The 14,572-nt window shown below is 37.7% G+C and overlaps 1 protein-coding gene across 27 annotated transcripts in view; it reads left to right on the top strand.

Annotated features, from left to right (window-relative positions):
• Adgrl3 (adhesion G protein-coupled receptor L3) overlaps positions 1-14,572 on the top strand; it is a 752,737-nt gene that overhangs the window by 564,810 nt on the left and 173,355 nt on the right. For all 27 annotated transcript variants that reach the window (XM_041671395.1, XM_041671374.1, XM_041671372.1 and 24 more), the window contains one exon: positions 12,813-13,115. In XM_041671395.1, the coding sequence (XP_041527329.1) occupies positions 12,813-13,115 (303 nt within the window). The remainder of the gene's footprint in view (positions 1-12,812; positions 13,116-14,572) is intronic.

Raw genomic sequence — 14,572 nt, 5'->3', positions numbered from 1 at the left:
AATATCCCAAAATAGCAATATATTGAATACCAATATAACTTACTAAACATGGTTATTTCATTCTTTTCCCATTTTCTTATAATCACAATATATCAGGACCAATGATTTAGCTAAGTAAAGGGCCTGGGGTCTAGGAGGAAAGAAGGATTATGATTGAGATAGGCAACTGTATCAGGGAAAGAGGTATCCTGACTGTAGAAGATGAGAAGGTGGTTTGGGGAATGCAGGTACTGAAGACATTGTGGTTACTAGAGCAGGAGTCAAAGTATCAAGAGCATGGATTGTAAGGGTTTCAAAACTCTATTTAAGGATTGTGAATTGACAGGACCAGTTGGGAGCTTTTAAACAAAGACATCTGATTTTCACTTTTCAACAATGCCCCAAACTGAAAGGTGAGAGGTAGATTGTCATATCTACAGAGTGATACAAAAAGAAGATTTCAATGTTGACAGGAGTAATAGCCTGTGGGATCCCAAGAACCCCCTGCTCAGTGGGAAAAAGTCAGTTCTAAGGGTTCCGTGCTGTGTGACCCTATTTATATTGCATCCTTGAGACAATGGAACCCCAGATGGAGAGCAGGTTAGTGGCTGTCTGGTGATAGGAAAAGAGGTAATTGGGTAAGAATATGGAGAGCTGGCATAATGCCATACTGTTATAGCTATGGACCGGTTCTACATCTTGTATGTAGTGGAGTCACACAAATCTGAACTTGAGAAAACATTACAGAGAACCAACACACACAAACACAGAAATCATTTAATTTTTCTTAAAAATGCTAATATTTACTTTTGGGGGGAAAGCTCTTAACAAAATGTCTGAAAGCTGAGTGATTTAAAGGCCACAAATATCAAGGCTGAAAGTCCAAGACCCAAATCTCTAGGTCTAGTTTCATCTGACATCTTCTGCTCAACGCGCAGATGAAGTTGTTCTTGCTTTTCCTCCCAGGGTCCTGCTTCAGTCTATATATTGTCTGTGCACTACTCTGTTATTAGGACAATTGACATTTTGTAAGGATCGTTCCCCCAAACACAATTAACTTCAATCTTGCTAAAAGGTCTTCTATCCAATACAGTGACATTCTTTAGTTTCTGGGATTTCAACAGTTCTGGGAGGGGGGGGGCACAACTGAGTTCATAAGAGATGAAAACTGAGGTATGTACTGACTGTAGGAAAAAAAAAAAAACAACAACCTTGGACCAGAGTCTTATCCTGGCTCTGACATTGCAATTTAGCTGTGTAAGTCGTTATCATTCAGTGACTTTGGTTCAAATGATTCTACATTTTATAATCCCCTATAAGTCTAAAATTATTTTAAAAGTTTGAAATATTTCATGGATAAGTTATTTTGAAAAATATCTTGTATTTATAATTTCTTTTTTATGCTGGAGATTAAACTTGGGGCCTTGCACATACTAAATGCATGGTCTAAAGTGAGCTATTTTTCCACCCCAAGTTATTCTTTTTTGAAGAAAAAATTCATTTCATAATAGAGAACAATAGTAATCTGATTATCTTCTGTAGGAGGCTTAGATAAGAAGAGACATATAATAGTATTTGGTCTTGGAGGCTGCTGTGGAAGATAAACTTTATAATTTGACTTTAGAAAGCTTAGCTTCTCTTGTTATATAATGTAAGAAGTTGGATGACTGTCTAAGGTAAATGTTTCTTTTAAACACTCCTGAAATATTGCACAGTAAATTAAGATAACATGAATTTGATTATATTATTATTCCTGATAGTTAATGTGTATCAGATACTGAAATAAACATAGGAATTGTAGTCTCTGTAGTCAGTAGACTTCTGCAAGCAGATCAGTACCATGACTACGTATGGAATGCAGGATTTGTCCTGAGAAAATACACAGTTGGGGAAAAGCAAAGGCAAATGGTGTTGTTACTTCATTACTGTGGAAAGTGGAGAGGAGGAATTGTTGTCAACCACTGCACAGATAAAACTAATTGCTGTGTGAATGAGGAAATATTAGCAATTTCTGAACCTGAAGTCCAGTGGAAAACATTTGCCTTGCAGAGGTCCAAGAGTTCTATTGCTAAATCTGTTTCAGAAAATACTTTTGAAACACACAGCATCAGACATTGCGCTTCTATCTGTTGTCAATAAAGAGAGTAAATCTGAAATAGCAATATTGTTTTTTAGTGCAACAGGAAGTAGGTGAAACTTGTCATACTGTAAATGTCAGAATAGGCTTTTTGTTTGTCTAGATGCACATATAAATGTATTTGGGGTAAATATTAAGGAACGTTACATACAGTTCTTGTATAAAAATATATTCAGTTTCATAACAAATCAGCAATTAAATATTTAAAGAAAAGAAGAGTGATTTTTTTTTAAAAAAAGTAATTTTGGCAAGAGTGTCCTTGTTATCTCAAGATTTTTCTCTTTTTGTTCTGTTTGAAACTGTATCAAGGGACTCTATTATAGTGTTGCTTGATATATAAACTGTATTGCTATACCATAAAGTGTGGTTGCCAAAATTAGTTTATAGATTAAAAATAGTACATAATTCTATAGAAACACTTGTCTCTTAAGCCTGTAGATCAATAGTTTCTGATGAAAGTCTTATGGATGTTAAGTAAAACATTAACACTTGTATGTTTAATCTTTCTATTACACGTCTTCTGGCGTGGATGATCACAAATTTTTGTCCAATCTTAGCAAAGTCACCGTGTAATCAAGATACTGCACTACATAGAGAGATCTCCCAAAAATACTTTTCAAAATTAAGCTGATGTAATGATCCCATCCTTTACCCATCATCGTAGTTGCTTTTCTCCTCAGTGATTAAATTTATGAAAGAAGCAATTTGAAGAAAAAAAAGATTTATTTGGGATCACAGATAGAGAAGGCACAGCCCATAGTGTTAATGGAGACATGACAACAGAAGCAGCTCTCAGCCACAGCTGTGGAAGGGGGAAGTGTGTACGAAGAGTTGGCAGACCAGGGGTCAGAGATGGGGCAGAAGGGGGACAAACATATACTCTTCAAGGTTTATGCAACAGACACAACCTTTAACTAACCAGGTCTTACCTCCTGGGGGAATCAAACAATGCCAATACTGGGGACAAAGTTTTCTTTAAAAAAATTAATCTTTCTCTTTTTTTTTATTTTTTCATTACTTTAAAAAAATACCAATCCAAATTTCCACTCCCTCCCCTACCACTCCCTCCACATACCCTCCCCCTACCCCCCTCCAATCTTAAGAGAGGGCAAGGCACCCTGCCCTGTGGGAAGTCCAAGGCCCTCCCCACTATATCTAGTTTGAGCAAGGTATATATCCAAAGAGAACAGGATCCCAAAAGCCAGTACTTGTTGTAGAGACAAATCCCAGTGCCGTTGTCATTGACCACACAGTCTGCCCCAACTGTCAACCCTATTCAGAGGGACTAGTTTGATTCCATGATCGTTCATTCACAGTCCAGTTGGAGTTGGTGAGCTCCCATTAGCTCACAAACATTGTCTCACTGGTCTTGATCTCCATGCGGGGACTAAGTTTTCAATCATATGAGTTTGTAGGAAAAATTTTACATCAAAATCAAAACACCTGTTACATGGGTAGATAGCATATTTGCAGGAGAGAAAAAAAGAGTGTGCTATTCCCTTGCCCTCCAAAAGAATCAGAATTTAAATAGGATTTTGAGAGGTGATTAATATCTATCAGATGTCTATATGCTGTACACTGACTATTGTTTAGAAGTAACTGCAACATAATTGTGCTTTTATCGAACTTTAGTATCAGTTATACATCACTTCTACCACTATTTTCAAAGAATTGAGTAAATGAAATATTTAGCGGTCTTGTCAGTATCATGGAGGTTTCATGCTGAAGAGCAAATGTTTGACTTCACAAGATGTGAAAAATAAAGTAGCCTGGCTTGCTTCGAAGGTTCCTAAGGAAGCAGTCTGCTTTGTTGACTTGGTTGCTGTTCCTGTAGCAACTTGCCGTTCTCCTGATTGTTTCATTCTTACGTTCATTTTTAATTTTAGAGAAAAAAATCAGTGCTGGAATTTTTATTTGAAGTTGTTTGTTTTTTTATACTTGAAAAGCAATGTAATGCCTACTGTTGTAAGCATACAGTGCCAAAAACATAGACAAACACATTTATGTTGTTCAACAATCTCCAAATTCATTGAATAACAGTGCATCGATAATGTTCAACAATTTCAATGACTGTGATCTGTCCTATATTCTGCATTCCTTGGTCAAAGAAAATGAATATTCTTTTATTTCCATCTTAATTACTATATTAAGTCTCATACCACACAATGCACAGTAAACATATCTATATTTCTATATGCATATGTATGGATTACAGAGTAAATACGAGTGAAAGAGGTTGCAGCAAACTTCAAGAGGGTTTTGGCTGTGGTCTACCGAAGAGCTTAACTAATGAAAGAATAAACCAGAGCAGCACTTAGAGGGAGCTACTCCCAGGGATGCTGGAGTCAGGGTTGAAAGTGATGCTGATGCTGCAGATAGAAGTCAGCTGATAGGTTTAAGGCTGAACCTGGTCTATAGCAGACAATGGATTAGGAGTAGAAAGCAGTGGGTCGGTTCCAGGAACAGATGAACAAATAGGTGGGTAGGCTCTGTCCATAACAGGTAACAAGTTCAACCAGAGCTCTTGGAACAACTCGGGGAGGCCTTGGTCCTTGACACACACCAGGTATGCAATGACAGTTGATATGGGGCATGCTATCGCAGTGTTAAGCATCTATCACTATAGAGAGCCCAACAGAGACTTACGGCATTTCCTTGCTCTGATATTTCTAATAAAATCTTGGGGTTGTTTCCTTGATATGATTTTAATACATTATGTTTACCCTAGTCTAAGTTCGCATGAGTAAATTTATAGACAGGGTCTATTTTATTACCAGTAATAATTCAGTTCATCAGCTTCTTCTGGGTGGGTGGTGCAGTTTCTGGGACATCTTTGGGTTTGCAGTCATCATCTTTCCTCAAAATAAAGCCCAAAGGTGCTCATAAGGTAGAGTTTTCTTGACAGCCTAGAGAGAAACAAGCAAACAAACAAAACCCCCAAACTCTGTTTCATACATTACAAAGTAAATAAAAGCAGGGTAAAGCCTAATCTCGATACCTCCTTTCCAGTTTCTAAATATAGACAAACAACTTTTCAAACAAACAAACAAACAAAAAACCGCACCCTGGTCTGATCTAGGACCTTGTTTTTTTATGAGTTTCTTAAAAACATACTTGTGTGCTTGGAAAATCTAAATTCTCTAAGCACACACAATCAAGATATTTTATAGGCATGTCACATATGCTATGCTCTGACACTTGAAAAATTACATCAAACGTTCATCAGTTCATCAGATATGGAGTCAAACAAGTCATGTCAATACCTAGAAACTAGCCATGTTTATATCTCACTGAATTCGGCTGCCTTTCCATCACCAAGCACAGTGAGAAGGAGGGACTACAGAGACTCATGACTACTCAAGAAGATTAGAATACATGAATTTTGCAAGCTCATCCCTAAACAGGGCCAGAAAAACAAAAAAGCTAGAAGTTAGTGAGAAGTGTGGCAAAAAGCTATCTGCAGAGGTTGACACAGTCATTGCAGTCATGATCACATAGCAGCTGGAGTTGTTTGTGATGGGCTTGCCCAGTGCTGGCCTTGGTGACAGCCATTCCTATGTGAAGAGGGAGCTCCCGGCCCATTCATACCTCTTCGTTATGAGCTACTGGCAACTGTTGGATTCTGAGTGACAGACAGTCACAGCCTTTGTGTATCAATAGCAGGCCCACTGGGCTCCATTGGATTCTTTCATATTTGTACCTAGGGAGACAGTCCTGGTCAAACTCAGTACGCCACAAAGCTAAAAAGGTCTGAATGTGGGAATGGGGCCTTTAGATGTGGGATAACAGGTGTAAGAGAAAAGAAACAAGGGGATGAGTGTTAACAGAATATTCTATAGACATGCATAAAATTGTCAAAGAACATTAGGTTAAAAAAATACTGGTTTGTTACATTTGAGTTTCGTAAGACTAGAAGTCTCATTTCTCTATGTCTTATTTATGGATTGAGATTAATAGAGCACTCTTTGGCACACAATAAATTAGAAAAATAGCAGACACAACATTTCATTGCTCATTTGTATCCTGAACATTATTTTAGGCAGAAAGAGAGATCCATTATGTGGTAGATCTGAACCCACTAGGGAATTCGAAATGTTATTAACAAAATGGGTAATCTCTATAAGGCCTGCATGCTCTACTCTCAACTAAAGAGAGACAGTCTTAGGTAAACTGCAGACTCTCCATAGCCTGAGTTGACTGAAAGGAGGGAACGCTACAGCAATACCTGTGTTCCTCTCCTCTTATTTTGACTTTGTAACCGTGGAAAACTACTGAGTCACCCGATGCCTCAGTTTCACCATCTTAAAGTGAGGACTATGAATGATAGCTTCTCACAGGCCTGTTTTCAGATTTACAGCAGTCTCTGAGATGTGCTAATAATACTGCTTAACCCATAATAGGTAATTGGGAAAACCCTACTATGTCTGTGCCATAGAATAACCTTTAAAAAATACATGAGCAGTTGTTGGTGCAAATTCATATTAAAATTCATTTTGTGTTTATCTAGCTATAAATATGTGTAAATGGTCACTAGATTTGCAGCAACAGCACTGTCCTAGTAGACAGGGAGAGATTGTGATAGATCTGGATACAAATCCAGGTCCAATCACATAAAGTTGCCAGGTATGAAAACTTGCCATATGTAGACTTGGGAGAACTGATTGACTTGGCTTCTGTCGTCTCCCTACTGAAGATGAGTGTACCCACCCAAAGTGTATTTGGAGCAACCACGAAGAGAAGTAAAGGTGTCTCAAGGTAATGAGAATACAATTAAAGCGTGAAAAATGTAGGGGTGTCTGGCTTTGTGGGATCTAACGTGTAGCAGATTTTTTAAAGAAAAGTCCTTCAGATTCCTTTATTTGTACTTGTTATCATATATAGTAAGGCCATTACAATTTCACATTTACTAAAATACTTAATTTCATCTGTTTACAATAAGATTACTATCCTAAGGGAAAACCAGGAGATGTAAATGGATCAAATTACAGAACTAAGGATCCCTCCGCATGATTGATAGCTTATGGTATTCCATTCTCAAGTGACCTTACAGCCAAACTGTACAAATGAATTCTGAAAGGAACTGGAGATATTTGATGGGAATATCAATGTTTCACCTTTAAGACTGTGTCTCATCAAAAGTGCTGCCACCTATGGCTAGCCCCAGGGGTCAGGGAGAACATCTTTCTACCTTGAGTATTGCACACACAGCCAAAAGCTCTTGCTCAGTGCTGGGATGGTTTTAGCTTTCTTATTTCTTCTATCGGGCCCCTGGGAGGCTTGCTTTAGTAATGGACCTTGGATTCAAATGAACACTTGGCAAGTGCAGAGCACAAAGTGCTTATGCAGTCAGCCAGGATATGGTCTACCGAGATGAGTCTAATAGAGAAGTATTGGTAACAGGAAAACCGTGCAGAGAGTAAGGCATTGAAGAGAGGGAAGAAGAAAATGAAGAACTGAGAAAAAAGCTGTAGGTTTTTCATGAGTAGGAAAGTTGGCTATAAAGTGAAATTTGCATTGAGATGACATGGCCTTCTTTCTGTCTTAAGCAATGCATCTTTAAAAGGCTGTTTATTCCACATGACAAGTGCTGTATAGTCAAGGATAGCCATGCCTTATTAGAATCTTTTTATTCCTTTAGGACTGTCTTAGAAGCTTAAGTAAAGCCGTTAATTGTAGAGGCAAAAAGCAATTCAGGGTGGCAGACATTTTTTTTTTTCTGTTTGTGTTATTATATCTGATGGTAGAGATCAAACTCAGGACTTGGTATATGCCAGAGAAGCATCCAGCTGCTGAGCTAAACCAACTTGTGTGCTTCACACCGGCTCTCACTGTGCAGTCCATGCCGGACTATGATTTGTGGTCATCCAGTCACTACCTCCAAGTACTAGATTCTCAGATATGAGCAGAGTCAGAGGTTAGTTTTCATAGCAAAGTATTGTAAACATAAGATATGCATCAAGAGGCGAACAAATCACTTCCTGTTTATATGATGATTATTCATGTTTTTCCATTTTGAAATGAATAACTCGTAATATCAATCACTATATTTTTGGTCATTTAGAAAACATCAATTACTGTAAAAAATCATCATTGTTTTCACATTTTTATGTTTGTATAGTCTACAAAACATGCATTAATATTCTAAGTACTAACAGTTCAAGACAGGCTGGAGGAAAAAAATTAAAGAAAATAAGTCAAATAATGTGGGTGTGTGGGATAAGGCTATGAAGGGAAACTCAATATGTCATTTTGTTTAGCTATTATTATGAAACACACTAGGAAATGTAATGCTGGTAAGTAGCAAAATTCTCAACTAGGATAAAATGCTAAATGTAAGTAGTCACTCAAACTTACTTTTTTCGCACAGTAAACTTTCCAAGATGCACAGCACACAGGACATTTAGCACACAGTTTGATTAAGCTTTCTCTGTCTTCAGGTAAGATTCTACAGCTGCATCCACAATACTTTTTCCTTATGGAAGACCAAGACACTCTCATAGCATGTGATTTGGGCAGGAACCCAATGGGCAATGGCAGTTCTGAGGGTTTGGAGTTTTCTTTTGTCGATATCTATCAATAAGGCAAGTTCATTCCCAACCCCAGGGGACATCGTGTATCTCACTAGTAGTTACTCCGCCAAAACTGGCATCAAACAGAGCCCATGGGATCCTAGTATGGCAGTAAGTGAAAAGGGCCAGGAGGAGAGAGCAAAGGTAGCTGTTTATAAGTGACTCTTACTTTGATTAAATTTCAACCAAATTGGGCAGTCCCCACTTTTAGACAATTCTCAGTGGCTCAGTTCTAATGAAAGAAATCATCTTTGGCTCTTAGAATTAGGTTGTCTGTAGTGAGCTAAGATTTGTTTTTTAGAACGTATATACTTTACTATAACTGTATTGATTTACAGCCATTTTCAAGGAAAGACATTCATTTCTCGGGTTTTGTTCTCTTTGTGTCGTCTCTTGGTTTTCCTTAGTGGTAAGCATAGATTCATGTATAAGATAAATTTTCTGGACTTGTTATTACGACACATCTAGCTGCCATGTGTTATTTCGTTTGCATAGTCTTGCTGATTTTTGCTGATCCCCTGTCTTCTACTGCTTCCTTACTTGCCCTATCTCTGACATTCAACTGTCCTAACGTAGAGCGTTAGTTGCCCTTGGTAAGGCCAACTTCAGAAGAAATAATTTTAACAAAACATGTGCTAGCATATAAGCCAGGCTTAGGGAATTTGGAAAGGCTCTTTGATGGAGATGTTTGTGACTCAAAGGAGAGATGGGGTCGTAGTGAGATGTCAATGGGGCAATGATGCTCTGTAGCATGGACAAAAATCCCTGTGACAGAAGAAGAGGGTGCAGGTGCCAGACTGTGGATCTTGTGTGGTTTAAACAATGAGTTAAAAAGATCAGAGTGTTTATAATGACCTGGAGAAGTTCATGAAGGTCTTTGAGCATAAAGTAAAAATGTTCGCATTTTATTTGGTGAGTATGCAGACACCATTTAAGAGTTTGGAAAGGAGAGTAACATTGTCTAGGTTTTTTTTTTTTACTCTAAGAAATATTTCTGAGAAAGTTAGAAAATGCTTTGAGTGAGTTAATTCTTGAAAAAGAGAAGAAAAATCATAATTTTTATTTTATCACATGGGACTATTATTTATAAAATGGTTTCCTGTGATGATGTTGTCTTAAAAATGCTGTTTTGCTTGCTAGCACTACAGTGACACACACTGAACATATACTAAAGGATCTATTTGAAAGTTTTAAGGCTGAAGTCACTACAAGCAAAAATTTTGTGGAAGTTTGCCATTGTTCTGTGTGAAATGTACAGTTGAGATGGCAGGTTCAAGGCTCCTCTTGTACATATGCACAACTGCGTACCTTTATACATAAAATTATTGCTGAACTAATCTCCCTCCTAGTTACGTTCTAATCAAAATATCCAGCGTTAGAAAGGCATTCATCTTGAAAGCATTCTTTAGTGCCTGTATAATTCTTGAGAAAGAAGACAATTGAAAAACAGTTTTTATTTTAAAAGTATTTTTTCCCTTTCAGCTCAAAGAGGTTCACAAAACAAGTTAATTTGAGCATAAGATTATTTAGCTAATAGCAGGTAACTCTACACATCTCCATTTTTACATGATCAAACTTAAAAGACAAAGAACGAGCAAGTCTTTGTGTGAAATAAAAACTGCAGCTTATTATCAATGAAAAGATTATAGTTCCTGTCAAAAGCAACAGAGTTCCTCTAAGTGGTCCTTTCACACACACAAATGAAAGCTAGCTTTGTCTAAATTAAAGAGAAAACACATGAGATTCTCTTTTAACTCTTGCCTTAACACTCCCCAAGTAGTAAGCATCTTCTCTCAATTGAAAAAAAATTGTCATCTGAAAAAATTTAAAATATTCTTGTATTTTAGTGATGACATATTCACATGAATTTTTATGAATAAATGCTTAACAATGCTAAGTATTTAATTTTCAATTTGTTTTTACCTTCCAATGATGTTTTTTATATATTTTTGCTGACATTGAAATATGTTTTAGTCTTATTTTGTTGTTTCTAATTTAAAGCATTAATTTCCTTTAACATTTTGAAACATTTTGTTAAAAGTTATTTAATCCATAACAGGCATAAGAATTAGTCATTCTATTTTATGAACCCTGAGCTTTTATTTCGGAACAATAAAATTCTGAACAGTATGGCCATTCTGCTCTGCTTAGCTGTCAGGGAAACACTCACAATTCTACTGTACTCATTCCCCAATGGTGACGGGCTCCCGGTACAGCAGTGACTGGGGAAAGAAAGGAAAAACTGCACAGATTTCAGGTAGAAAAAAAAAGACAGAATCAGCTGAACCTTGCAATTTGGAGTACATTATTTACTTGGGAGAGGAACAAAAAAGAGACACTCTGCCTTCTTGTCTCAACTTGAAGTGGTTGTACTTTTAATAGCCTACCTTGCCGTTCTCCCTGCCTATTTTTCTTTCATATACAAAGAAAACAAAGAGAAAGCAGAAAACTGAGAAGGTAAGGCAAACAAAAAGAAAAAAAAAAAAACCTAACATTCAGAGAACATAATGATAGGAATGATACCATTACAGTCATTTGATGTTTGGCAATCAATATGCCTTGCCTCCGGCATATCAGTACTGGATTGGAAAGTTTTATGGCCAGCGAAGTCTCTCTGATGAATATGGGATGTCTCCTGGGGCAACTGAGGGTTTGCAATTATACTTTTATCACTAGGAAGTTAATTTACATCAGGTAGACTATGAAGGATTACAAAATTGCCACAGGACTCCCCCAAACTTTTAAATATGAGGTAGCTAACACTAGGCTAGAGCCAGTGTCCCTGGAGTCTCCTGTCAGTAAGTGAGGTCAGTAGTTTTGACTTCAAGTGCTCCAACTGCAGTGTGTTTATGTAGTGCATTTTGACAACCCCACCATAAGAATATAAATATATTTTTCCAGAAATAAAATTCTGTTAATGAGTGCTCCGTTACTGATAGTAGATGACTATGTAGTGTCTCATGTTCATTCAACACTAAGCATCTTCATTTGCTCCTATGAAAAATATTCTTTAAACTAATTGAGCAATGTAGTTTCTTAGGATGTACTTGCTACTTACATAGTAAGTCAAATTTGATTGTATTTTTTTTTTTTTTAAGTTGGGTCAGTTCTCAAAGTATGCAGGTAGACCATAAAGGTACTCAAATGATGTGTAGTAAAAGATCATACTCAGAATTACTCTCTTTGAGATCATAATGTAATTACAATATTTTCCCTTCCCTTTCCTCCCTCCTAGTCCAGCAATATACTGTTCCATGCTCCCCTTCAAATCTATGGCCTCTTTTTTCATTAATTGTTTGAGTGTGTAATGTTATTTTGTCCTCTTTGTCATTTTATTATTTTGCCTTTGTCATATTTAGAAGTTTGCATTCTCTAATATATTAGTTATTGTAAGGGGGTTTATTTTGGATTATAGTTTGAATGTTGTAGTCCTGCATGGCCAACAAGACATGACAATGGCTGTCTCTGTCCAAGGCAGTAGGAGTCTGCGTCAGCTTGCTCACATCTCTAGCCTTGAATCAGAGAGTAGAGAGCTCCTCCTGCACCTGGCAGAGATATAACCCATATAGCCTCTCCCCCTGCACTGACTGTACTCCTAGCTAGGCAATGCTTCCTACACTTTCTACAATTTCTCAAATCCAGATCACCATCTGTGGACCAACTTTTTAACAAATAAACTTATGGCAGACTCTTTTATTTCAAACCATAACATCTAATATGACTATAATATCTTCTCTAACTTCTTTCTATAACAAGTTTGAAAGTTTAAGCAGAAAGTTTAAGGTTTTAATTTGCTATTGTCAAAAAGCATTTAGAAGTTTACAGAGAGTCTCACCTAATTGTAATTTTGCTTTCTGTGATTAGAGTTGAAAAAGAAAACAACCTCAAAAGCCTGTGTTTGGCAGTAGTCAAATGGCTGTTTTGGTAATCAATTGGCATTCTGACATCTCGGTACTGGCATGGTTTTGCCATGTTTAAATGGCAAATGAGGTCATGGAGTTCTAGGGCTTTGACATTCCCTCAACTGTCAAATAAAAGTGATTTCTAATTTTGGGACTTCCTGAGGTCCTACTATGAGCAAGCAATGTAGGTGTTTTGTTCTGTCTTGTTTTCCCACTGTGTTTCAGGCGTTTCTACCACAGGATCCCTGGGCATGGGAAGCACAACCACCAGCACCACTCTTCGGACCACGACCTGGAACATAGGGAGGAGTACCACCCCATCATTGCAGGGCAGAAGAAACCGGAGTACCAGCACACCGTCCCCAGCTGTGGAGGTGCTGGATGACATCACCACACACCTGCCATCGGCAGCTTCCCAGATTCCTGCTATGGAAGAGAGCTGTGATGCTGTGGAAGCCCGGGAAATAATGTGGTTTAAAACCCGTCAGGGGCAAGTAGCAAAACAGCCCTGCCCAGCAGGAACGATAGGTGAGCCAGCCCCAGCCAGCCTAGCCCAGGCCTGCCTTGATTTTGTGTTGATTTTTTTTCCTTCAGTTTTTTCATTCTCTTCTCTTTTCTTCTTTCCTCTTAGTTCTATGTATTTTGTTATTTCCATCTATTTTCCTTATTAAGATTTGATTAGGTTATGAGCTCAAACAAATGAGTGCTGTGTGATTAGCATTTGATAGTAGAACCTGAAAAGTCACAGGTGAGAATTTGGTTGAAATGCCTTGAGTAAGAGTGTTCTTTTAGTGTTAGTTCTGGGGGTCAATGGTGTTCCACAGAGCCAGGTCCTCCTTGCAAAGTCCCTGCACTGTCCTTGGATTACATCCAGGTTGTTTTGTGTTTCTCAATGATGGATAAATATTGGTGACGGAAGCTGAGCTGTGCGGACTCCTGGTGACCATTGATCACATCTTGCATTTATAAGAGGAGAAAGCATGAATATCTTTTCTACCAATGATGTTGTTGTTCCCTAGTGGCTAAAGGCATGTGATGTGGTCATGAGCCTGCTATCCGATCTATCTCCCACTCACAAACATCCATTAAAGAACAATCCCCTCTGCTTCTTCCAGGAGATAACTTAAAACCAAATCTCCCTGAATCTTTTCTATTTCTTCCATAATTTATAATAATCTCAAAATGCAGTCATATTTATCATTTTTAAGACAAATACACTGCTTGACTTGATCTTTGCTTTCACCTTCATAATACTTGACACACCAAAAAATATTTGTATCCTTCCTCAAAACATATAAATAAAATAAATATGTAATTGCTGTATATGCATATATTCTTATGGATTGTCTTTAGACATTATTCACTTGACTCCATTAACCATATGGATATGTCATTCCAGATTCCATAACACACGGAGTGTGGATACACCAGAAAGTCTTGTTTTGTATAAGGGCCCATATTTTCCTTTTAACAAAGTGTTCAAAATCTCAGTGCCATTCTTTCTTTTTCTGAAAAGGAATGGGAATATTTGTTTCTAAAGTTTTCTATTGGATTGGCCTTTGCAAGCCACTTAAAATGTCCTTCTTTCTTACTTAAAAAGTCACTCCTTCCTCTCTGAAAGAGAGGTGACAGCAGCCCTGCTGCTCTAGACATGTCCTGTGAGCAGTAGTGGAAACCTTTGTTTGCAGGCACTTCATACTACTGAACTAGATCAGTGTTGTTCTGTGGAAATTGGGGAAGAGTTTTAGTGGAAGCTGAACTATTTCTGAAGCTCTCCCAGGACTTAAATGGTACTGCCAGTATGCATGAGCCCCAATTTCATAGCTCTCTGAATTCTTGTTAAACCCCTAAGACCAGGCCTACACAGGTTCTCACTGAATTCTAGTCATAGCTGCCTCTCTTTAAACACAGTCCCATTCAGATCCATCCTCTATTCTGCTGCAAGTGATACCCTTCTGAAACCTGAATCTAACCATTCTTTTCTT

The sequence above is a fragment of the Microtus oregoni genome, unplaced genomic scaffold (assembly GCF_018167655.1).
Source record: "Microtus oregoni isolate MIOR12 unplaced genomic scaffold, Mior012 000021F_ref0000039, whole genome shotgun sequence".
NCBI classification, from domain to species: Eukaryota; Metazoa; Chordata; class Mammalia; order Rodentia; family Cricetidae; genus Microtus; species Microtus oregoni.
Note: the sequence above shows the minus strand (reverse complement) of the source record. Positions and strands in the feature narration are given on the sequence as shown.